Source organism: Brienomyrus brachyistius, chromosome 22 (genome assembly GCF_023856365.1).
Source record: "Brienomyrus brachyistius isolate T26 chromosome 22, BBRACH_0.4, whole genome shotgun sequence".
In the NCBI taxonomy this organism is placed as follows: Eukaryota; Metazoa; Chordata; class Actinopteri; order Osteoglossiformes; family Mormyridae; genus Brienomyrus; species Brienomyrus brachyistius.
The window spans coordinates 11418792-11441800 of record NC_064554.1 but is presented as its reverse complement, the minus strand read 5'-3'; the positions used below and the strand labels follow the sequence as shown (position 1 = coordinate 11441800).

At 50.3% G+C, this 23009-nt stretch overlaps 1 protein-coding gene across 20 annotated transcripts in view; it reads right to left on the bottom strand.

Moving 5' to 3' along the window:
• Positions 1-22675, bottom strand: part of cacna1aa (calcium channel, voltage-dependent, P/Q type, alpha 1A subunit, a) — an 86651-nt gene extending 63976 nt beyond the window's left edge. For 9 of the 20 annotated variants that reach the window (XR_007384732.1, XR_007384729.1, XR_007384734.1 and 6 more), the window contains exons 1-3: positions 21068-22672; positions 4521-4627; positions 3939-4078 (exon numbers count right to left, since the gene is read on the bottom strand). Coding sequence is in view for 12 of the 20 variants with exons in the window: in XM_048991505.1 (XP_048847462.1) it covers positions 3939-4078; positions 4521-4627; positions 21068-21329 (509 nt within the window). In the remaining 8 variants the exon portion in view is untranslated. Of the gene's footprint in view, positions 1-3938; positions 4079-4520; positions 4628-21067 lie in introns of all 20 variants that reach the window. The other 11 variants (XM_048991495.1, XM_048991499.1, XM_048991501.1 and 8 more) reach the window with 2 other exon arrangements.
• Between the last annotated feature and the right edge of the window lie 334 nt (positions 22676-23009).

The following is a 23009-nucleotide window of genomic DNA, read 5'->3' as shown; positions in this document are numbered from 1 at the left end:
TGTAGTGTGTACATGTTCAGTGTCTGAGTGTGAATCTGTCCTTGTGTAGTGTGTACCTGTTCAGTGTCTGAGTGTGAATCTGTCCTTGTGTAGTGTGTACCTGTTCAGTGTCTGAGTGTGAATCTGTCCTTGTGTAGTGTGTACCTGTTCAGTGTCTGAGTGTGAATCTGTACTTGTGTAGTGTGTACCTGTTCAGTGTCTGAGTGTAAATCTGTCCTTGTGTAGTGTGTACATGTTCAGTGTCTGAGTGTGAATCTGTCCTTGTGTAGTGTGTACCTGTTCAGTGTCTGAGTGTGAATCTGTCCTTGTGTAGTGTGTACCTGTTCAGTGTCTGAGTGTGAATCTGTCCTTGTGTAGTGTGTACATGTTCAGTGTCTGAGTGTGAATCTGTCCTTGTGTAGTGTGTATCTCTCCCTTGCCTCTCTTTCTCTCTTGCTTCTCCCTCTCTCCCCCTTGCATCTCTCTCCCTTGCCTTTCCCCTTGTCCCTCTCTTGCATGTTTCTCTTGCCTCTCTCTCTCGCATCTCCCTCTCTCACCCTTTCCTCTCTCTCTTTCTTTCACCTCTCCCTCTCTCACTCTTGCCTACCTTGCCCTTGCCTTTCTTTCTTGCCTCTCTACCTTGCTGCTCTCTCCCTTGCCCCACTCTGTTGCCTCACCCTGGTCTCTCCCTTGTTTGTCACCCCATTTAATCTCTCCCTTGCATCTCTCTCTTGTCTCTCTCTCTGTTACCTCTTCTTTGCTTCTCTCTCTCTTGTCTCTCCCTCTCTAACCCTTGCCTCTCCCTTGTCTGTCCATAACTTGCCTCTCTTTCTTGCCTCTCCCTCTTTCTTGCCTCTCTCTCCCTTGCTGCTCTCTCTCCCTTGCCTCAATCGCTCTTTCACTCCCCACTGTGCCTGTGACACCAGCAGTGACGTTGCTCAGAGAGACGTGTCGTCGGCAGAGTCACGACTTCACAACCTGGGTGGACAGCACTTGTGCTCAGCTCACAATCCGCACAGACAGCCTGGACACCGAGGATAGAGCCGAGGTCACACTGTGGAACATAGCGCAACACACTGAATGGCAAGCAGCGCCACAGATGGCACCTGCGAGCAGTTAAAACAATATGATCACACATGCTGCCAATCACTGATCAGTTTAAGAACCCCGAAGTTGAAAGCGGAACGGGAGTGGGGCCAGCTGATGACTAATAGGGCACAGGAAGCCAACCTTAACCTCTTTCCTCCATCAGGAACACTTAGCACTTCCTCTTAGTTTGGGCAGACGTTCAGCACCATGGACAGCAGTTGCCTGAGCGCTGATGGCCAGAATGGAACTTCAGGACCAGGGATTGTGCAGACTGTAGGGGCGTATACAGGGGCGGGGCCACAAAGGCACTGGCCCCAGCTGAAAGCTGATTGGCCCCTGGAGTTATTGGCTAATGATAAGGCTGGCTTCTCTGTATGAATTATGGCCCCTCTAATGCCCCCACCACAAAACAATTCTAGAATTGTCACAACTATGTGCTTCTTCTAAGTGTGTTTGCTCTGAACTGCACCCATGATGGGTCCTTCCAGAACATGAACACTGTAGGCACTAGACGAGTCTTCCCTTTTATAAAGGAGGCTCCAATCTTCAGCAAGACATCTCAGAACCTCTGGTTTAAATGAATCCCTCTACAGTGACAGTAAATCGCTGGTACACGCTGCTGGCGCCGCGTGACCATGTAAGAATGTGCCGGAACACGTGTCCACCGCACGTCCGTCTGAGAGAACCAGTGTCAACCTGCAAATAGAATCGAAGGAGAGAGCAAAGCTGCGGAAGGACAGAATTGTCTTTTTCTTCAAAGTGGCATGTGGCCAACCGCCGAGAGCCAAGGGCCCTTAAACACCCATGTGCTTCAGCATGACACATACACGCATCCATCTCATACACAGACAACGCGTGCTTGGATTATTTGGACTGAAAATAGGTGGGTTTCTCAGTAACTAGCGTGTCTGAGTGAAAACAAGCATGTGGAGTTAAAAACCGCAAGGGAAGGAGCTCGTGTTCATTACTGAGAGGAGGAGAGCAGGAGCGAGTGAGGGAATGCGTCTGTTATGGAGTCTCAGGGCTCCAGTGGATGATTGATCATCTGCAGCAGTAAAAAACAGGTTACTGCAGCAGCATAGGCACATGCCCCCTCCCCCATTGGCCGGCTCTGCCTCTGCCCCCTCCCACCCTCTCTCTCCCGTTCATTGGACAGTTCTGGCTGTCTCCTCCCACCTCTCCTCTCTGTCATTGGCCAGCTCTGCCCCTGTCTCCTCCTAGTGCCTCTCTCTCTCTCATTGGAGGGCTCTGCCTCTGTCTCCACCCACTGCCTCTCTCTCTCTCATTGGCTTGCTCTGCCTCTGCCCCCTTCCTCTCTCTCTTCCTCATCCAGCTTGCTCCCCAGCTTGTCCGCTTATAGGTCTATATATCCTCCCCTCCACCTTGCCTCTGTCCTTTCCCTCGTCGCTCTCGCTTTCAGTCTCAATTGACGATCTCTCCCCCCCACCCCCGGCACACTTTTGCTTCTCCCTGCCCTTTCTCCTCCTATCCCAAGACCCAGGCATGATCACATGATCAAACACGCACTGCAACGTCACTGCCTCCTGCCCACCCTGTCCCTAAACCCCCAAACCCCTGTCTCTCCCATGTCTCTCACTCTCTTCCAAGGCCCCTATATCCTCCAGGCTGCCCCCCCCCCTCCAGCCTGCCTGGATTGGGTGGCTTCCTCGATGATGCAGACTGCTGATGTATAGATGCAGGCTATCACCGCCATAACGCACCTCACGTCGTAAGCCAGCAGGCCTGCGAGATTCCTGCCTGCATCATTGCCAGTGAAGCTTTATGTAACCTGCCTCATGATCCTGGTGTTCACCAGGCACAACACACTCCCTTGAACACACACACACACACACACACACACACACAAGGACACATACGGATGCACATGCGCTCACACCCGGTCTGCAAGCTCTCTCCAGACACCAAGCCCCGCCGGCCAGTAAGGGCTATACTCACAGCCCCCAGTGGACAGCTGTGCGCCAGACGGCAGGTGGGGCCGGTGCCCATGGGGGAGGGAAGCCCCGGGGAGGGCGGGGCTCTAGGCTCCTTGACCCACTTTAAGGTGCCCGTTTGCCCAGATCTCGCCCTCGCTCTCCACGACTGGCCCTTCAGCAGATAGTGACTATGGGGGAAGGAGACAGGTGCGCAGACAGCCTAGGGGGAGGGCCACCATGCAGCTATCAGCTCTGACAGGACCCGTCCCGATCTGTGGGCCCTCGGGCCCCGGTTCTGACAGAAGAAGGACAGGGAGGGCAGCTGAAGGAGTGCAAGATGGAGGGCGTACAAAGGAGAGAGCAGACTGTAAAGGCTGAGGAGGCCAGGCGTCCTTTCAGCTCGGCCTGTCAGTCTTCCATAGTGTCACCACCATCGCCTCCCTGCCACCCCCCCACTGTCCATTTCTCTTTCCTCATCTTTCCTCTTCATTTCCTCTCTCTCTTTCTCAGTTCTCTCCTTCCCATTCCTCCATTCCCTTCATCCCCAGTGCCCCGACCGCCTGCTGAGGTGACATTTGGGCACCTCCCCGGCTGTGATCGAAGCCATGTCCCCATGCTCGTTAGGGTGAGGGAGGGTAGCCGGCCAGGGGCACTGATCACACACCCCCCCCCCACTGACTCACCACGTGTCTGTGCACACGCATGTGCGTGAAGGAAAAGGGCATGCTGACAGCAACGTGTGTGCGCGCATGTGTGTGTGTCTACGTGCATGTGTGTATATATGCGTGTGTGCGTGTGCGCTTGTATGTATGTGTGTGTGTTTGTGTGTGTGCGTGCAGGTGTGTATGTATGTGTCTGTGCGCACGCGTGTGTGTGAAGAAAAAGAGCATGCCAACAACGTGTGTATGTGTGTGTGCATGTGTGTGTCATACTCACCCGGTGAGCACCACTACGAAGTCCATGACGTTCCAGCCATTGCGCAGGTATGAGCCCTTATGGAAGGCGAAGCCCAGGGCCAGGATCTTGATGCCTGACTCGAAGCAGAAGATGCCGATGAAGTAGGGCTCTGTGTCGTCCTGTGAGGGGGGGGGCAGTTCTGTCAGCTTTAGTTAAAGCAGGGCTGTGCAGCCTTAAACCGTCCCATTTTTAAATAACCCCATACATCCCCATGTATGTCTTACGTGGCACAACTCAAAATAACACCAATCACAGAGTTATATCATTGCTATTTTATTTTTCAATCGAGCAAAGAAATGGTGCAGACTATGCAAGATCGGAATTACATGAGCGTCGCAAGAACGCGGCTCTCACGTAAATTGAGATCTCTGTACTCCACATGGAGGATTAGCCTGAGCAGAAGGTTCAGCTGCGGAGCAATTTGGAGAGAAAGGTTTTAGTGTGAGTGTGTGTGTGTGTGTGTGTGTGTGTATGCCTGTGCGTGTCCATGAGCATGTGGGCCTGCAGGATCCTGTCCGTGTGTGTGTGTGTGTGGGGGGGCTGCAGACGGGGTGGCCTCACCAGGCGCTCGGACATGGGGGTCTTGTCCCCGTCAGGCAGATGCTGCTCCAGGGCCAGGACAATGCAGTTGGCGATGATGGTGGCCAGGATCATGTATTCAAAAGGAGTGAGGCAGCCTGGTTAAGGACATCCAACAGATGTGGAAGAACCTCATCCTGGAAAAGGAGGCTGTTGCCAGGACCAGCTGCACCCCACTCACTCGTTAATAAACTGTTAATAACCTGAAGGTGGAAAATCAACAGCACTTCCACTGGGCACATGGTGGCGCTGTGACACACACCTCTGCTCACTGGCGTTTCGCTCATGTCACAGGTCGGCACCCCAAAGCTATCCCAGATCCATACTAGACCTTTCTTTGAGGGAATTAACATATACTACACGAATACATTTCCCAAAACAAGTACCCCCGTACGGCAATGGCACTGATCGCAGGATTACACATTACGCAGGCTGGCGGAATGAATAGGATCACGGTGGGTGGGCCCGGTGACGCGAGCCACGCACGCTCCGAGACAGAGAATGTCCTTGGGCATGATGTAAGCCGGCAGCAGCCCGGTCCATTTCCTTTAAGGGGGGGAGGGAAGGAAGAAACTGGACAACATGCGGCCAGGGAGAGTGCTGGAGAGTGAACACTTTGGGCCGGGACTTGGAGTAACATGTCCGCCCGTTTCCATACAGCTTCACAGCCAGATGTCCGTCATGCTCTGGTTTTTCTCAGACTGCTGCGCAAAGTCATATGAGTACAGCCTGCTGATGATAAAGCTAATATCCCCCCCCCCCCCCGTTCGAAGGCCGCACGCCACCTGGCCACAGCATGACCCTAACTGGGATGACGTCACCAGCTCGAAGCTGAGATCTGCACAAGCTGGCGCGATACCGTGCGCTTGAACACATACCTTCACTGAATCCTAACTCCCGGAGGAAGGTCTATGTTTTACCTCTTACCATCTGCTAACGGATATAGTACTCCGGATGATAGAAAGAGTGATTAAGCAAACACATAGGCTCGAAAAAGACATCTCGGTTGCCCTCATATATAGGAACAAGGCATGAATGCACACAAAACCTGGTCTGGTGGATTCCCATGCAAATGGACTCACTGATATACACCTCCGACCCACAAACTCATGAATGTGCACATACCCATATTTATAGGAAGGAGCCGGATGCTTGAGAGCAGAAGAGGCTCAAATGACTGGTAGGGTAACCGTGGCACCAGCTGTGTATTCAGGTGAAACAATGTGTGCTTTAGGGTTGAATGCGAATGGATGAGTCACATGATCCTTAATAGGCTAATCATCAGCTAATTACCTCATGCATGCTCACCACTTGGGTAATACCTGCTGACACTGGTGCACTGTCCAGGACTCAGCCAGAGAGGAATCCTGAAATGTGATCTGAAGTGATGGGCTTTTTGGCTTCATGTCCAGGAAGACCTGGGGGTGGGTGAAGCGGTGCTGCGGTGAGCAGTGTGTGGGTGAAGCAGTGCTGCAGTGAACAGGGTATGAGTGAGCAGTGCTGCGGTGAGCAAGGTGTGGGTGAGCGGTACTGCGGTGAGCAGGGTCCTGGTGAAGCAATGCTACAGTGAACAGTGTGTGGGAAAAGTGGTGCTGTGAGCAAGGTGTGGGTAAGCGGTACTACAGTGAGCAGGGGTAGGTTAAGCAGTGTTGCAGTGAGCACGGTGCCAGTGAAGCAGTGCTGAGGTAATCAAGGTGCAGATGAAGCAGTGTTGCAGTGAAGAAGTTGTCAGTGATGCAGTGAGATGGATATGTGTGAAACAGTACTGCAGTGAGCAGGGTGTGGGCGAAACAGTGCTGCAGTGAGCAAGGTGCGGGTGAAGCAGTGCTGCGGAAAGCAAGGTGTCATATGAAGCTGTGAGCAGGTGAAACAGTGCTATGGTTAGCAGGGTGTGGGTGAAGCAGTGCTATGGTGAGCTGGGTGTGGGTGAAGTGCTGCGGTGAGCAGGGTGTGGGTGAAGCAGTGCTATGGTAAGCTGGGTGTGGGTGAAACAGTGCTGTGGTGAGCAAGGTGTCGGTTAAACAGTGCTGCGGTAAGCAGGTTGTGGGAGAAACAGTGCTGTGGTGAACAGGGTGTGGGTGAAACTGCTGCAGTGAGCAGGGTGTGGGTGAGGCAGTGCTGCAGTGAGCAGGGAATGGGTGAAACAGTGCTGTGGTGAGCAGGGTGTGGGTGAAACAGTGCTGCAGTAAGCAGGGTGTGGGTGAAACAGTGCTGTGGTGAACAGGGTGTGCGTGAAACTGCTGCAGTGAGCAGGGTGTGGGTGAGGCAGTGCTGCAGTGAGCAGGATATGTGTGAAACAGTGCTGTGATGAACAGGGTGTGGGTGAAACTGCTGCAGTGAGCAGGGTGTGGGTGAAACTGCTGCAGTGATTAGGGTGTGGGTGAAACTGCTGCAGTGAGCAGGGTGTGGGTGAGGCAGTGCTGCGGTGAGCAGGGTGTGGGTGAAACAGTGCTGCAGTGAGAAGGGTGTGGGTGAAACAGTGTAGTGGTGAACAGGATGTGGGTGAGGCAGTGCTGCAGTGAGAAGGGTATAGGTGAAACAGTGCTGCGGTGAGCAGGGTGTGCGTGAGGCAGTGCTGCGGTGAACAGGGTGTGGGTGAAACAGTGCTGCGGTGAGCAGGGTGTGGGTGAAATAGTGCTGCGATAAGCAGGGTGTGGGTGAAACAGTGCTGCGGTGAGCAGGGTGTGGGTGAAATAGTGCTGCGATGAGCAGGGTGTGGGTGAAACAGTGCTGTGATGAACAGGGTGTGGGTGAAACTGCTGCAGTGAGCAGGGTGTGGGTGAAACTGCTGCAGTGATTAGGGTGTGGGTGAAACTGCTGCAGTGAGCAGGGTGTGGGTGAGGCAGTGCTGCAGTGAGCAGGGTATGGGTGAAACAGTGCTGCGGTGAGCAGGGTGTGGGTGAGGCAGTGCTGTGGTGAACAGGGTGTGGGTGAAACTGCTGCAGTGAGCAGGGTGTGGGTGAAACAGTGCTGTGGTAAACAGGGTGTGGGTGAAACAGTGCTGCGGTGAGCAGGGTGTGGGTGAGGCAGTGCTGTGGTGAGCAGGGTGTGGGTGAAATATTGCTGCGATGAGCAGGGTGTGGCTGAAACAGTGCTGTGGTGAACAGGGTGTGGGTGAAACTGCTGCAGTGAGCAGGGTGTGGGTGAGGCAGTGCTGCAGTGAGCAGGGTATGGGTGAAACAGTGCTGCGGTGAGCAGGGTGTGGGTGAAGCAGTGCTGCGTTCAGCAGGGTGTGGGTGAAACAGTGCTGTGGTGAACAGGGTGTGGGTGAAACTGCTGCATTGAGCAGGGTGTGGGTGAGGCAGTGCTAGAGTGAGCAGGGTATGGGTGAAGCAGTGCTGCAGTGAGCAGGGTGTGGGTGAAGCAGGCTGGTGACTCTGCTGCCAGTGTACAGGGAGCTGCAAAGACTGCAAATGGCATATAAATATAAATAGAAAGTAACTGACACAGGAGCCAAGTCAGGGACACAGGTGCTCAATTTCAGCAGAACAGACACACACGTTTGTATTCATATCTCAAGGGAACCATCCATTCATTTGTATGGGAAAAACTCAAATCCTAAGTACGACAACCTTAACTCCTACCCAGCCCTAACCTTAACCATAAGTAACCAAACAAAGTGCAAGACTCTAGACATTTTTAGTTTTTTTATTGCATGATTACACAAAGACTATAGATTGCCACCCAATGATATAAATGTCAACTAGGCAAAATCAGGCAAATGGTCCTCAGCAGAGTTGTTCTGGGAAGGGTAGTGAGTGTTGGCTAACACCAGTCCTTTAAAATACCTCTACAGGTTTCCTGACTGTACTGAAGGAGGCCCACTCTTACCCTAACCTTCTAGGGACAGGAAATAACTCCTAAGAGAGACTCACGTGTCAGTCAGGCAGCATGACCAAACAACAGATCCCACAAAAATTCACAATAGTGTCACAGTTCTGTACAGGAACGCTGTACAGTGGAAGTGACCTCATGGTCACTGTTCTGGACTGGATTGCTGTACTTTGTAAGTGACCATACTGTCACTGTTCCACACTGAAATGCTGTACTGTGAAAGTGACCAAACCATCACTGTTCCGCACTGGAACGCTGTACCGCAGAAGTGACTACACCGTTACTGTTCTGCAGTGTAACACTGTACTGCTCAAATGATGTCTGGCCGCCCACTCACATAGACATGTACACATGCAAACCCATAGGGGGCACTAGTACACAAAGCTGATGAGATACATACATGCACATGCTGTGGACTGTAGTTTAACTTCTAGCACACTGGATGAATAAGGAATTTTTTTATCCTGATGTTCTGCCAACAGCTATATGTGTATATTTCAAACTGAGTGCTAAATGTGCATTTCCTGTTTCAATCATCCATTGTGACACAACATTGCGCAGTAATGTAGGGATGTGTGATAGCCCGTCTGCGCCCGATCACCACAGACAGGCTCAGAGTGACTGATCGGCTAATAGCTACTGTACCCGTGTTAAGCTGAAAGCCCCCCACCTTCATGTACTATAATCCCTACTGTACAGTGCTCCCCGACACCGTCTCTCTCACACACGAGTCTCACTCACCCTGACACCAACAGCAGCTTCTAGCAGCAGTGGGTAGGACTAAAAAGAGACAGCGAGCCGAGGAAGGCAACGGGAAGTGCGGGGAGTGGGTGGCCATCGTCTGGCGTAATTAATTAATCACGGATTGCTAAAAAAAGTCGCACGCAGCCTCCAAAGGCAGGGAACGAGAGAGAGTGTGTGTCTCGGTGTGGAGGTGCTCCTCCTTCTCCGTCTCCCAGGCCAATCCTCCGTCTGTCTGCCGCCTGGGCAGGACTTCAGGACAATGAGGTGAGATATTCAGCACTTTGCTGCTGGGTGAATGACAAATAAGGTTTTCACTGCCTGAAAAATGCTGGGCAGAGCAACCAAAAAGCATATTTTGCAAGTGTTTTTCCTAAACGATGACCTTTACAAAGTAACCACATAACTGTCTACAGTGCAGCAGACATTGCTAATTGCTATTGGTTTTTCGCATTTATGATCAGTAATAATATTAACTGCGGTTGTGGCATCTGCCTTTTCTAGCTCTTTTCAAATGAAATTGGCATCTGCGTGAAATCAAATATATAGGTAGAGTCTCAAAGACAAATAAAGAGTTTCATCATACAATATTCCCATGCTTTTCCACCACCTGACAAGCTGAAAAAGTTCATTTTTTTTGTCAATATTTAAGATCTACTAACTTTTTTACTTCATCATGAAGATCATTTAGGGTTATGATATACAGTCCGCTGTTTTCTAAAGTCCTTTTAAAATAAAAGGTCCTTTTTCCTGAATGTCCACCTGACATTTGATACTTGTACTGTACTGTATACTTGCCAACAGACACTTTTCAGTTATCTCAATGGCTTTAAAACCACAGGGTTCTGCAACTTTTTACAAGTGTAATGGTTTCAAAGACAAAAAAAAATATTCAGGCATAATTCTATTATTTAACTGCAAATTTTAATAGTTTTCTTACACTGCTCATTTATTCAGATGGTTGCACCACCTGATATTTTTGGACTACAGGAGCCTGAAATCCATGGTCTGTGTGTGTCCCTGACCTACTGGGGGTGATACAGGGACAGATGGGACAATACAGGGTGATATAGGGCAATACAGGAAGATTTGAAGAGATGGAGGGTGATACGGAGCAATACAGGGTGATACAGGATGGTATGGGGTGATACAGGGTGATATAGGGTAATAGAGGTAGACACAGGGAGATACAGGGTGATAAAGGGTGATATGGGGTAATACATGGCAATGCAGGATGATACAGAGCAATACAAGGTGATACAGGAAGATAAGGGGAGATACAGGGTGATACGGGTTCATACAAGATGATACAGGATGAGACAGGACGACACAGGGTGATACACAGAGATACAGAGTGATACAGCGAAGACAGTACAGGGCAATATAAGATAATGTAGGGTGCTATAGGGTGATATAGAGTGATACAGTGAAAAGGGATGCCTGAGAAGAAATAAGAAAAGCAGGGAGAGTGACTGGCAGAGAATCTTCCCGCACTCCCCTGATAACTGGCTCTCTCAGTCCCCGTGCAGCAGTGGATCGGCGCTTTGCTCTGGGCCTGCAAAATCGCAGCCATTAGGACACATTAGCACCTTGTGCTCCATTCAGTTAACCCTGCAGGATGTGTGTCTGTGTGGCTGTCTCTGCTTATTCTAACACCTAACATTTGTGGGTGCCTGCGACAGAATTAAAGAGATAGTTCCCAGGACATCAAACCACATCTTGCAGTAGATAAAGCAATGAGGAAAAGCTCAATAAACTATCAACAGAATGTCAAAAAGCCTTAAAAAAACACATTATGCCCAGCTGTCTCCGTTCAGCTATGAGAAGCACTGTAATGGAGACCTTTAAATGCCTGGGACCCTGAGCATCTAGACTGAACAAGATGTCAGGTAAACCTTAACGCTAACGCCAAGCCAAGCCCATGTAGCATTTTGTGCTTCTGTGTTCAGTACAAACCGTTTGACAGTGAGAAGACACGAACAGCTGATTACGACAACGAGGTTTCTGGACATTGGTGCCAAGTGTGAAAGAGCTGCGTGAAAGTACAGACCCAAATCTGCTGCGTTTTGGTCTTAAGTCCAATTCCTTAACACTAGGCAGCCTTCTCCTGTCACAGATCCGCCTGGATGCCGCTCTGCTGTGGCTCCACGTGTGGAGCTTTCCGGAAACAGGAGGTGTCTGGTATGAATATGCAGGATGCAGAAGACAACTGACGGGGAACTAGACAGCGTACAGGGTGACTTATGCTGAATGAGTCTCAAAATGACCAAGATTATTAGCATGATAACCAGCAGGATTTCATATTACCGGTGATCAGTATCAGGACTTATTACTACCAGGATTTTTAACATAATTACTACAGGGGTTTACTACCAAGATTACTACAGGGATTTATTTCTACCAGAGTTGCTACCAGGAATTATTACTTACAGGATTACTACCAGTATTTATTTTTACCTGGATTACTACTAGGATTAACCCCTACAAGGATTATTACCAGTATTACTTCTGGGTTTATCAAATCCCGGATTACTACCAAGGTTTATTACTACTCTTGCTATTCAGCCTGCTACCTTTATTCCACATAGCGCGCAAGAGAGTGCCCCCTATTGAGAACCCCATAACAGCTGCTACCTGCTGCTGGATTAGCAGCCATTCAGCGGGACAGTATTCTGTTACCCCCAGGGCCCGGATCAAGGGGCCCTGTGAGGAGCCTGGGGGGGGGGGGGCAACATGGGGCCATGCCAGGCAGGTGCCTCAGAGAGATGAAAGCGCTCCAGGCCCCGCTGTCGGCATTGCGGGCGTCCTCCTCCTCCGTCTTATCTGCTCTTCATCCTCCGCTCATTGTTCAGCCTGCCCGTTTCAAGCCCTACGCTCTAAAGGGCGTGATGAATGTAACACCACGTCTGATCTGCGCTGCCCAAACACCTTCATTTATGAATTTATCCGTCCTGCCTAATATGCCGTGCTATAAATAGCAGTGTATGAGATGAAAGCAGGCAAAGAGAATGCAGTGGGGCTCAGGGCCTACCCATCCCTCCTCGTGCCGCTCCGCTTCCCTGTCTATCTGATCATCTCCCCGATCGTCCTTCCTATTAAAAGAGGAACTCCCACAGACTGCTGTTATAAGCTGTTCGTCACATGCGGTAAGATAGCCATCTACAGTGGTGGCGTTTCTGCTTCTGTAAGTAAAAACACAGGCAGGATCTCGCAGTTCTGCAAAATTCGCTTTGAGCAGCTGGTCTTCATCTAAACTGACTACGGGAGTAAAACGTGAGCTGAAGGTTGACGCCATCATCGGACCTTTCAGAGAGGATGGAGAGCACTTTCTACAACCTTCCAACAGACATGGGAACCACAATGTCTCAAAAAAGAATATTTTTAGCAAAGAAAGTGCAACTCCTTAAGTCAGAAACTTTGAGTGGCATTATTGTAGGGATATTGGAAAAAGCAGTAATTTTGGGTCGAAGTCCCTGTCTGAACGGTCAGGGTGTGCAGTATTCTGGGACGATTTCTCATGAAGCTCTCAGATCAATGGCCCCTAATGGAGCTGTGTACCTGAACCAAAACTGTCTTCTTCTTAAAGGTACAACAGCAGACCGCATTCTGTCACATAAAATTGCAGTCTTCCTGTTAGGTGCTGAGTTTTTAACCATCATGCCAGATATTTTTGTCTTTTTTCTGCATCTCACATTTTCAAGAAATCTTGCTTAATTAGGTGGGCTAGATTCCTCCAAAAAGCTTTGGTGAACCGCGCTTTCATCTTCTCTCATCTTCACCAAGGAAGAGAAAGAAGGAGAGGTGGCAGGAGAGGGGGGGGGTCCAAGGAGGTGAAAAGAGAAGGAGAGGTGGCAGGAGGTTGGGGGTCAAAGGAGGTGAAAAGAGAAGGAGAGGTGGCAGGAGAGGGGGATCCAAGGTGAAGAAAGGAGAAGGAGAAGTGGTAGGAGGGTGGAGGTCCAAGGAGGTGAAAAGAGAAGGAGAGGTGGCAGGAGGGGGGGATCCAAGGTGAAGAAAGGAGAAGGAGAAGTGGTAGGAGGGTGGAGGTCCAAGGAGGTGAAAAGAAAAGGAGAGGTGGCAGGAGAGGGGGATCCAAGGTGAAGAAAGGAGAAGGAGAAGTGGTAGGAGGGTGGAGGTCCAAGGAGGTGAAAAGAGAAGGAGAGGTGGCAGGAGGGGGGGATCCAAGGTGAAGAAAGGAGAAGGAGAAGTGGTAGGAGGGTGGAGGTCCAAGGAGGTGAAAAGAAAAGGAGAGGTGGCAGGAGAGGGGGATCCAAGGTGAAGAAAGGAGAAGGAGAAGTGGTAGGAGGGTGGAGGTCCAAGGAGGTGAAAAGAGAAGGAGAGGTGGCAGGAGGGGGGGATCCAAGGTGAAGAAAGGAGAAGGAGAAGTGGTAGGAGGGTGGAGGTCCAAGGAGGTGAAAAGAGAAGGAGAGGTGGCAGGAGGGGGGGATCCAAGGTGAAGAAAAGAGAAGGAGAGGTGGCAGGAGAGGGGGGTCCAAGGAGGAGAAAAGAGAAGGAGAGGTGGCAGGAGGGTGGGGGTCCAAGGAGGTGAAAAGAGAAGGAGAGGTGGCAGGAGGGGGGGTCCAAGGAGGTGAAAAGAGAAGGAGAGGTGGCAGGAGGGTGGGGGTCCAAGGAGGTGAAAAGAGAAGGAGAGGTGGCAGGAGGGTGGGGGTCCAAGGAGGTGAAAAGAGAAGGAGAGGTGGCAGGAGGGTGGGGGTCCAAGGAGGTGAAAAGAGAAGGAGAGGTGGCAGGAGGGGGGGTCCAAGGAGGAGAAAGAAGAAGGAGAGGTGGCAGGAGGGTGGGGGTCCAAGGAGGTGAAAAGAGAAGGAGAGGTGGCAGGAGGGTGGGGGTCCAAGGAGGTGAAAAGAGAAGGAGAGGTGGCAGGAGGGTGGGGGTCCAAGGAGGTGAAAAGAGAAGGAGAGGTGGCAGGAGGGTGGGGGTCCAAGGAGGAGAAAGAAGAAGGAGAGGTGGCAGGAGGGTGGGGGTCCAAGGAGGTGAAAAGAGAAGGAGAGGTGGCAGGAGGGTGGGGGTCCAAGGAGGTGAAAAGAGAAGGAGAGGTGGCAGGAGGGTGGGGGTCCAAGGAGGTGAAAAGAGAAGGAGAGGTGGCAGGAGGGTGGGGGTCCAAGGAGGTGAAAAGAGAAGGAGAGGTGGCAGGAGGGTGGGGGTCCAAGGAGGTGAAAAGAGAAGGAGAGGTGGCAGGAGGGGGGGTCCAAGGAGGAGAAAGAAGAAGGAGAGGTGGCAGGAGGGTGGGGGTCCAAGGAGGTGAAAAGAGAAGGAGAGGTGGCAGGAGGGTGGGGGTCCAAGGAGGTGAAAAGAGAAGGAGAGGTGGCAGGAGGGTGGGGGTCCAAGGAGGTGAAAAGAGAAGGAGAGGTGGCAGGAGGGTGGGGGTCCAAGGAGGTGAAAAGAGAAGGAGAGGTGGCAGGAGGGTGGGGGTCCAAGGAGGTGAAAAGAGAAGGAGAGGTGGCAGGAGGGTGGGGGTCCAAGGAGGTGAAAAGAGAAGGAGAGGTGGCAGCAGGGTGGGGGTCCAAGGAGGTGAAAAGAGAAGGAGAGGTGGCAGGAGGGTGGGGGTCCAAGGAGGTGAAAAGAGAAGGAGAGGTGGCAGGAGGGTGGGGGTCCAAGGAGGTGAAAAGAGAAGGAGAGGTGGCAGGAGGGGGGGTCCAAGGAGGAGAAAGAAGAAGGAGAGGTGGCAGGAGGGTGGGGGTCCAAGGAGGTGAAAAGAGAAGGAGAGGTGGCAGGAGGGTGGGGGTCCAAGGAGGTGAAAAGAGAAGGAGAGGTGGCAGGAGGGTGGGGGTCCAAGGAGGTGAAAAGAGAAGGAGAGGTGGCAGGAGGGGGGTCCAAGGAGGAGAAAAGAGAAGGAGAGAACTGAGAGAGACGAGATAAGATGGAAAGGAGAAAGTAAGGCAGCACACACACACACACACACACACACACACACACACACACACACACACACACACACACAGAGCTTATAGACATAGACACCATACAGACACACACACATGCACGCTAACACATACACAAGTCCTTATACAGGCAGTTACAATAAGTGTTAGGAACCTGGCAATGGGCTAATGCTCAGGTCAAAGACTCCAGGCAAATTTGTGCTGTGATGTTCAGGTGCTCAGTGTCAGCTTAGATAAAAGTGCGCAGGAACAACAGAATGAGGGATACTGAACACCAAAGTGAATACACAGCAAAGGAGCACATGACTATCGAGAGGTAATACGGGGACATTTCATGGTCATCCGTCTGCCAGAACTGACACGGCTGAACCCTTGTAGGTTAGGGTTGGGGTTGGGGTTGGGGTGCCGTGTCGCTGTGCAGGTGTCTGGCAGCCTTCAGCATCATCATCAGCAGCATGCGACTCCTGGAACACGAGCATGAAAAATCAATCCATCACAGCCGCTTTCCGAGCTCGGTGCCCAGAAATAGCCCGGCTCCACGTCAGCACCCCGCCCCCCTACCCCCTTCCCGCATGCTGGCCCGCCACCGGCGCTGAATAATTCACGGCCAGCGAGAAAGCAGAGAGACAGAGACGCTAACTTCCTACACGTGACAGACCATCGCCGAGGCACCCTACGAAAAACACAGAGCCCCCCCGTGCAACAATGACCAGGAACATGAACAACCCCTCCGTTCCCCGGACTCTGGTCTGCACATGTCTGACTGTCTGATCTGCTGACTAAGGGACAGCCCAGGTGATGTCTGTCCTGGATGAGTGACCATCCTACCTGCATGGCAGACTGACTGACAGGCATACCCTGTAACTGCAGGCCTGCAGAGCAGCACCATGACCGGCTCACAGACACATTCTCATCGACACCTGAAGGGCTATCCTACTGCCTAAACTGGGGGTCCTTTAAGGGTGACAGATGAGCATAAAGTGGATGCCAGGACTCTGGAAAAAAGCCCCAAATGAGCGGCAGACACATGTCCAAATGGAGGTGTGGGCTGTAAGAGCAGCATTTCATGTTGTTTTACATCATCGGAAACATTCATATAGCTGGGGGCAAGTTACGTTCTCCCTCACCAGCCAATCACATTCATATAGCTGGGGTGCTTTACGTGCTCCCTCACCAGCCAATCGCATTCATATAGCTGGTGTGCTTTACGTGCTCCCTCACCGGCCAATCGCATTCATATAGCTGGTGTGCTTTACGTGCTCCCTCACCGGCCAATCGCATTCATATAGCTGGTGTGCTTTACGTGCTCCCTCACCGGCCAATCACATTCATATAGCTGGTGTGCTTTACGTGCTCCCTCACCAGCCAATCACATTCATATAGCTGGTGTGCTTTATGTGCTCCCTCACCAGCCAATCACAAAACCTGTGTAGAGTACTGGGTGAACGCCACAGTGGCCTTGGCTCGGAAGCTTTACATTACTTATGTTCTATAACCGTCGGAGTAATTTCGAGTAAACAAAGGCACAGCTCCAGTCATCCCACCCAGCTTACAAGCCTCGCCCGTCTTCATCTGAAAGGCAGATAACCAAGTTACTGCAACCAGGTTAATGTAACTGACCCAGCGATGAGAGTCAGCCTCCATGCGCAGCTGTTCTCAACAGCAGCCTAAAGTGAAATCGCCGATGGCAGCGGTGTGGGGCAGACCCATATCCTCCTTGTGCATGGGGCTTTTCGATGGTTTGGCCCTGGGGTGGGGGGGATTTTTCATATTCTCAGACTGGCACCATTTGTGTAAAGATGATCTAAAAATAAACTTAAAAAACACAGACAATTAGAACAAGCACCTGCTTCCTAATGCCAACCTGTGTGTAAGAATGACAGGCGGCATCTGGGTAAACGCAGCCAACACACAGCTTGACGTATCTCCTGTTGCTGATCTCTGCACCTGCAGGGGGCACACTAGAGCACTTTACTAACTGGCAGATACTGGCTGATGCCTGTGTCTGGAAGTCGTGGTGGGAAGGCAGGTGAAAAGTGCTCCTTCAGAACAGGGTTAGTAACTATAGCCGTGCTGGGTCTAGTGCAAGATCGGAAAGGCAAGACAGAGCATGATATGGGGTTAGACTTGGGGGGAGGGGAGGGGGGGGGTCAGTCTCGACCCTGAGGTCTGTAAAAAGGTGTACAGCAGCCCCTGACCTCAATCACAACCACTCTATTTACCAGCAGGGACAATCCACACAGAGAGGGACCAATGAATTATTTATATTCTACAGATTAAATGTAGATCACAGACTCCACGTTATGACAAAGAACATGCTGGAATAAACACCTACCCTGACACACCCCAAAGCGTGCTTAAAACACAGCCTCACACGCAAATGACCATACGCATCGTCACTCTAACCCCCTGGCACACCCAGCTACAGCCAATCATAACTGTCGGCTGGATGAGGCCCCGCCGCCACCAGAGAGGAGGCTGGACAGAGTTTCAAATCAAACCACACTTCCAGGTTTCATGATCACTCCTAATAAACCATGTTTACTGGCCAAAAAGGTACATCAGCAACAGCAGCATCTATTCAGGCACCATTTAGTAATATGGAAGCTGCCACAGAAGCACATTTATTAACAACTATTAACGGAATTATTGCTTAAAATGATCACATAAAGGGAGGGATATTTTAATGAAGAAAATAAGGGTGGCAGTCATAAAGAAATCCGGAGGAATTCCTAACTGGGAGCTGAGCGTTACTCTTAGGAACTGGGCCCAGGCTGTGCGCTCCGCAGAGTTCTTATCAAACATGGGGCCACGCTGAGAGCCCCCAGCGAGGCTGGCCCACCATGTGATGTACTCCTGCATGTTTTATCGACCTGCCCGTTTTGAAGTGGCTCTGCTTTGATGTGCGTTCAGTCACTCCCCAAACGCGGCATTTCCACAGGCGCTGCATTGCACACGGTGAGGGCGACCAGGCCGCAATGCAGCGTTTTGCTCAGAAAAGCCCAAGCAAAAGCCGACCGAAAGATACATGCATATTTAAAGAGTAAGGCTGGATGAAGACACTCCCATAGACAGCCAGGGTGAAAAATGACAACAGACCGAACAGAAGCTCAGCTACTGATTCTAGGTCAGGGAATCTATAACTGCCATATTTATGAACAAATACGGAAACAGAAGATATCACGCGAGTGAAAGACATTTCAGTGTGAGTGCGACACTTCCGGAGAACACAGCAGCACATAATTAATGAGAACTGAACTTTCCGAGTTGCGACCACAGAATCGATTGATGCAAACAACACCAAATTTATTTCAAGATACCTAACAATCACTTCAGCTCATCTAAAAAAAAACAAAAACATTCTGAAATTCAGTTATACCCTCATTCTGCTCAGTTGGACAGAAGCTTCTCCTACTATTAGGTTTAGGAAAAACATTTTTCATAACGGAACATCAAACTCATTTTCATATGTGATTTTATATTATATATGCTTTGTAACAGTAGGGTAGCTTTTCAAAGTCAACATCACACCTACAATATCCTGTCTTTATACCCAGACCAAAGAAGACCTGCACTGTGAAACAATATTTAAATAAAGAACAATTTCCAATCATTAGCTTCAGACTTTCCCGGAAATATGTACAGGATTTGATATGCTTATTGAAGCCAGCAGGGATGTGATTTAGCAGTGCATTCAGGCGCACTGTAAAATCACTACAAATTAAGCAGGGAGGTTGAAACGCGGTAATGAATGACGGCGTAATTCCGCTCCCTTACAATAACCGCTAATCCTGTGAGAGTGGCAGCGATCCGGATGCTTCCGTAAGCTGCAGAGGGCGTAGGGTTAGCTGCGTGTCAGGCCGGATGTCAGAGAGCTGTACGGCACGTCACTGCATCTGAAGTGTGCATCTTTGCTGAGACCTGTGTGAATGTTTCAGCCACTGCCTGACTGAACCCAACGAGAACCAACAAAGTCACCCATCTTAGACCCACTGCCAGTGCACAAGACCAGTGAGCTCCAGTTAAATTTTCATGCTTATATGGGCGAAAGGGATTAAATACTACCAAACATAAAACTAATGGGAGAAAGCAGGGAATGTACAAACAAAAAAAGATAATGGAAGGGACAGTTGCGTAAATCAAGTCCGAGCGGGGGCATACCAATGGGTTACAGCTTTTAACAAGGCAGAATTGAATTATGGGATGTATTAATAGGACCAGACACAATCGCCAGCCCTGTCAACACACGGCGGTGGCGGATTAAGGGCTTCAAACGTCTGGCCCTCTATAACATCACCCACTAATCTCTGATGTCATTATAGGAGCGAAATCGAGAAGCTTTAGTACAGACAGCCAGCAGACTTTCTCATAGATCAGCCACAACACAGACCCCCTCCTGTGCTAAGCAGACTGGGGGGCCTTTTCCCAATCACACCCAGCGAGGTGCTTACCATGCCGATGGCCAAGGCCACCCAGCGCCGATATGGGGAGACGACAGCAGTATGTAAAGAAGACAGTGTCTCAAACCGAAAAAAAGCCCCCAAAATTGTTTCCCAGCACATCACACTGGTTGAACACGATTACTGGTGAGGACAGGTCAGTAGAAGGAGGCTGGTGGGGGTGGGGGGACTTCAGATGGTGGACTGAACCATCTGAACAACGGGGGTGGAAAAGCTATTTTCATTATACTATGACCGTGACAAATAGATCAATAAAACCATAGTTTTTCCTTTATTTGGCCTGTGCATCTTAGCATACTCACTGCCTCAGATAGTGTACATACATCAGTGTGTCTCACACTGCCTTCCTCCGTGACATAAAACAAAAAACCCACTTCTCAGAGCAAACGATCACCTATTTACACTGGTGATGCGTAAAACAACACAAGGACTGTACAACCCGGTTATATTGTTGGCAGAGACACTCACCGAGTCACAAACATGTAAAGTGTGCCTTAACATTTCCATATTCTCTTGTAAGACCTGGGTGGTGATTTATCACTAATTCAAGGGTACAGTCACGCCTGCGTATTCAGAGATAAACCCCAAATCAATAGACGCACACAGTGGAGTCGAGCCACACAGATCATGCAAAACCTTCATTAAGCGCTTCATGGAATAATCTCTCTTACACACACACACACACACACACACACACACACACACACACACACGCTCGCACCCACAGCAGTCAGCTTGAAAGACAACCTTCCGCGTCCACTGTGAAACTGATGAACATGCCACACACAGGGACACAAATACGCAGACATACACACTTTCTATTCTCCCCGAGCCCTCGGTTCCCATACATGTAAAGTGGCGCCCCCCCCACCACCACCCTGCCTCCACCTTTCTCCGCCCCCCCCCCCCTCCGTGAGGCTCTGAGGCTGCACATGCTGACATCAGCAAGCAACACCGCAGCAGCGGCACACCGCCTCCCTGCCATGGCTGCAGGAAGCAGCGCTGCGCAGCGCAGCGCGTCGCCAAAGCCTCGCTCGCGCCACTCCATAAGCCAAAGTACACCCGCACGCGCACGGAGACACAGTGTCATTTCAAACAGGCGTGTAAACAGCCTAATCGTGATCGATTCTGTCTAATCAATGAAAAAGGGACGTGGTATAAGCAGTTATACCTATGAATTTATAATAAACCTTGTATTAAACGCGTATGGCCTCGTATTAGAGCTATATTACGAAACATGAACATAGAGATTTCCAGACACCTCTTTATGGGGTCATGCCATGTAATTCAATCACAAAAGAGATCCTGTGCGTTTTTACTCACATCACCTACCAAGCCAAGCTGACAGACCTGCGTCTAAAATAACGGCTATTATCTTTATTATTATAGACTAAATCACAATCAAACAAGATGACAGAGTCGTGGAGGCTAATGATCAAATGGTCACTAAGTGCATTAACAGCATCAACACCTTGCCGATACAGCCCGGAGTATCCCCGCCCACCGTTTTCATCAGCACCCATCTATCCGCATTTACACTGGACCTCATAACACCATACCTTCACTCCGGAAAACCCAGTGTCTTTAAAAGGATATGGCCATTCGGTGATCTTTTTGGCGTATTTTCTCACGAAGTTGTCCTCACTAAAGATGAACAGGGACCGGTTGACTGTGAAACAGTTCTGGCGCACCGGTATCGGGTTGTAAAGGGCCATGGTTCGGGCTCGCTGGGCCATCGATTGCTTGTACATCCTTTGGGCTCCCGGCGGGCCACCTTGCCTACTGCCGCCGCGGCCGGGACCCCCCTGGCCAGGTCCTCCGCCATACCTGGACGGCACCTCATCTCCAAACCGCGCCATTCTCTAGTCACCAAACGCCAGTCGTGTCGAAGCAGCAGAGAAGGTAGCGAGTAGTCAGCGCAGCCACACCACATTACATCCCATCTGCTTCAGGACTAAATAAGCATGCAACTGATATGATCTTCGGTTCCTTCTTTGCCAGAAAAACAGTAAGAACGACGGACGCCCATGGAGAGAATATCCGCAAATATTTATGAAATCGGGCAAGTATGGGTGTGAAAAAGGGAACGTGTGGCGAGCTGGCTGCTTGTCCACCTATTACCGTAGTACGGTCCTTCTCCGGCTCGATTTTATGTTAAAAAAACTAGCATAAACATATTCTAAAAAAATACACTAATACAAATGTTCTAGTTGGTCCAAATGGTCTCCAGATCCACGATATTGGGAATTTTGAATCATTTCAATCGGGCAAGTTGGATTCAAATACAGCACTGAGAGGTTCAAACAGCAATGGTTATCATAACTGTATAAATTATGAATATGATGCCAATGCAGTGATTAACTAAATCATACGCTGAAAAATAAAAATAAGGATCCAAATCCACGGGATTTTTTCAGCTGGGCATCTTGTCTATGGTTGCGGCAGCTCTCGGATTTTTTTACACAAAAAAGGAAAAGGGGGGACATGAGTTATTTATTTATTTCTGAAGCATCCGCAATGTTTGATACAGTAGACTCATATTCTGCCTACCGCTGCCGCACACTCGGGTTACACACATGCAGTCTAACGACGACCATGGATCTTCGTGCCAGTCGGCGATACTCCTTTTCCCCCGTTGTTTTCCCCCAGGATTGTTCCCCTTTTTTAAACAAAGACGTAATCTTGCCAAAAATGTTCAAATTCTGGCTTACTTGTTTTCAGATATAAAACGACATCCCCTGTGCAACGCTCATCATCTGCACTCCAATGTTAGTACGGCAATCCATGCGCATCCAAATCCAAAGCGGGAGCAGACGGACTTAAATCGGAGCATGATCATCCTTCGCAGACGGCAGCAGCCGCCCGGCTCTCTCACCAGCTCTCACGGTCTCCGCCACCAGTCTGGTCGCAGTGGAGGGACCGCAAACCATCCCCGCCCCAAAGAATCTCCCCGGTTCGTAAAGCCGTCCTGCACGGTGCGATAAGACTTTGCTCGGCTTTGCTACGTGCAGTCCGGCGACCCGGGTGGGGTGGGAGGCAGCTGATGCTCTAGAAAAGCTGCCTTCTAAAACAAAACGACGAAGGTGGTGAGAGCCTCCGATCAGCTGGCAGGTCGAGCTATAATGAGCATCTGATCAATTCAGCGCTGCCGAAGCGCCGTCCTGAAATCTTCGTCCAGCCCTTTGCAGCACATGACGCACACATCCTCCTCTCATTCGCTTTCCGCTTTCTCTCTCCAACTCTACCTAGCGGATCTTGGCTCGGTCGTTCCATCTGGGGCCAGCGACATCATTCTGACTATAAGAACGGGAAAGGAAATGTTTCATTATTCTACTATCTGTTGTAGCTCTGCGAAGCACATTATGTTAGGCCAATACATATATCGCATTAACAGTTTTAAGTAAAAAAAAAAAATAATAAAAGAGGGTGGGGTGCGACTTTGATTGTACGCTGAATTCGGCGTTGTCATTTAAAATCGGAGTAATAGGTGTGATTGTCCTTACATGCTTTTACTGGAGTGAATAAGGCACGACAGGAAG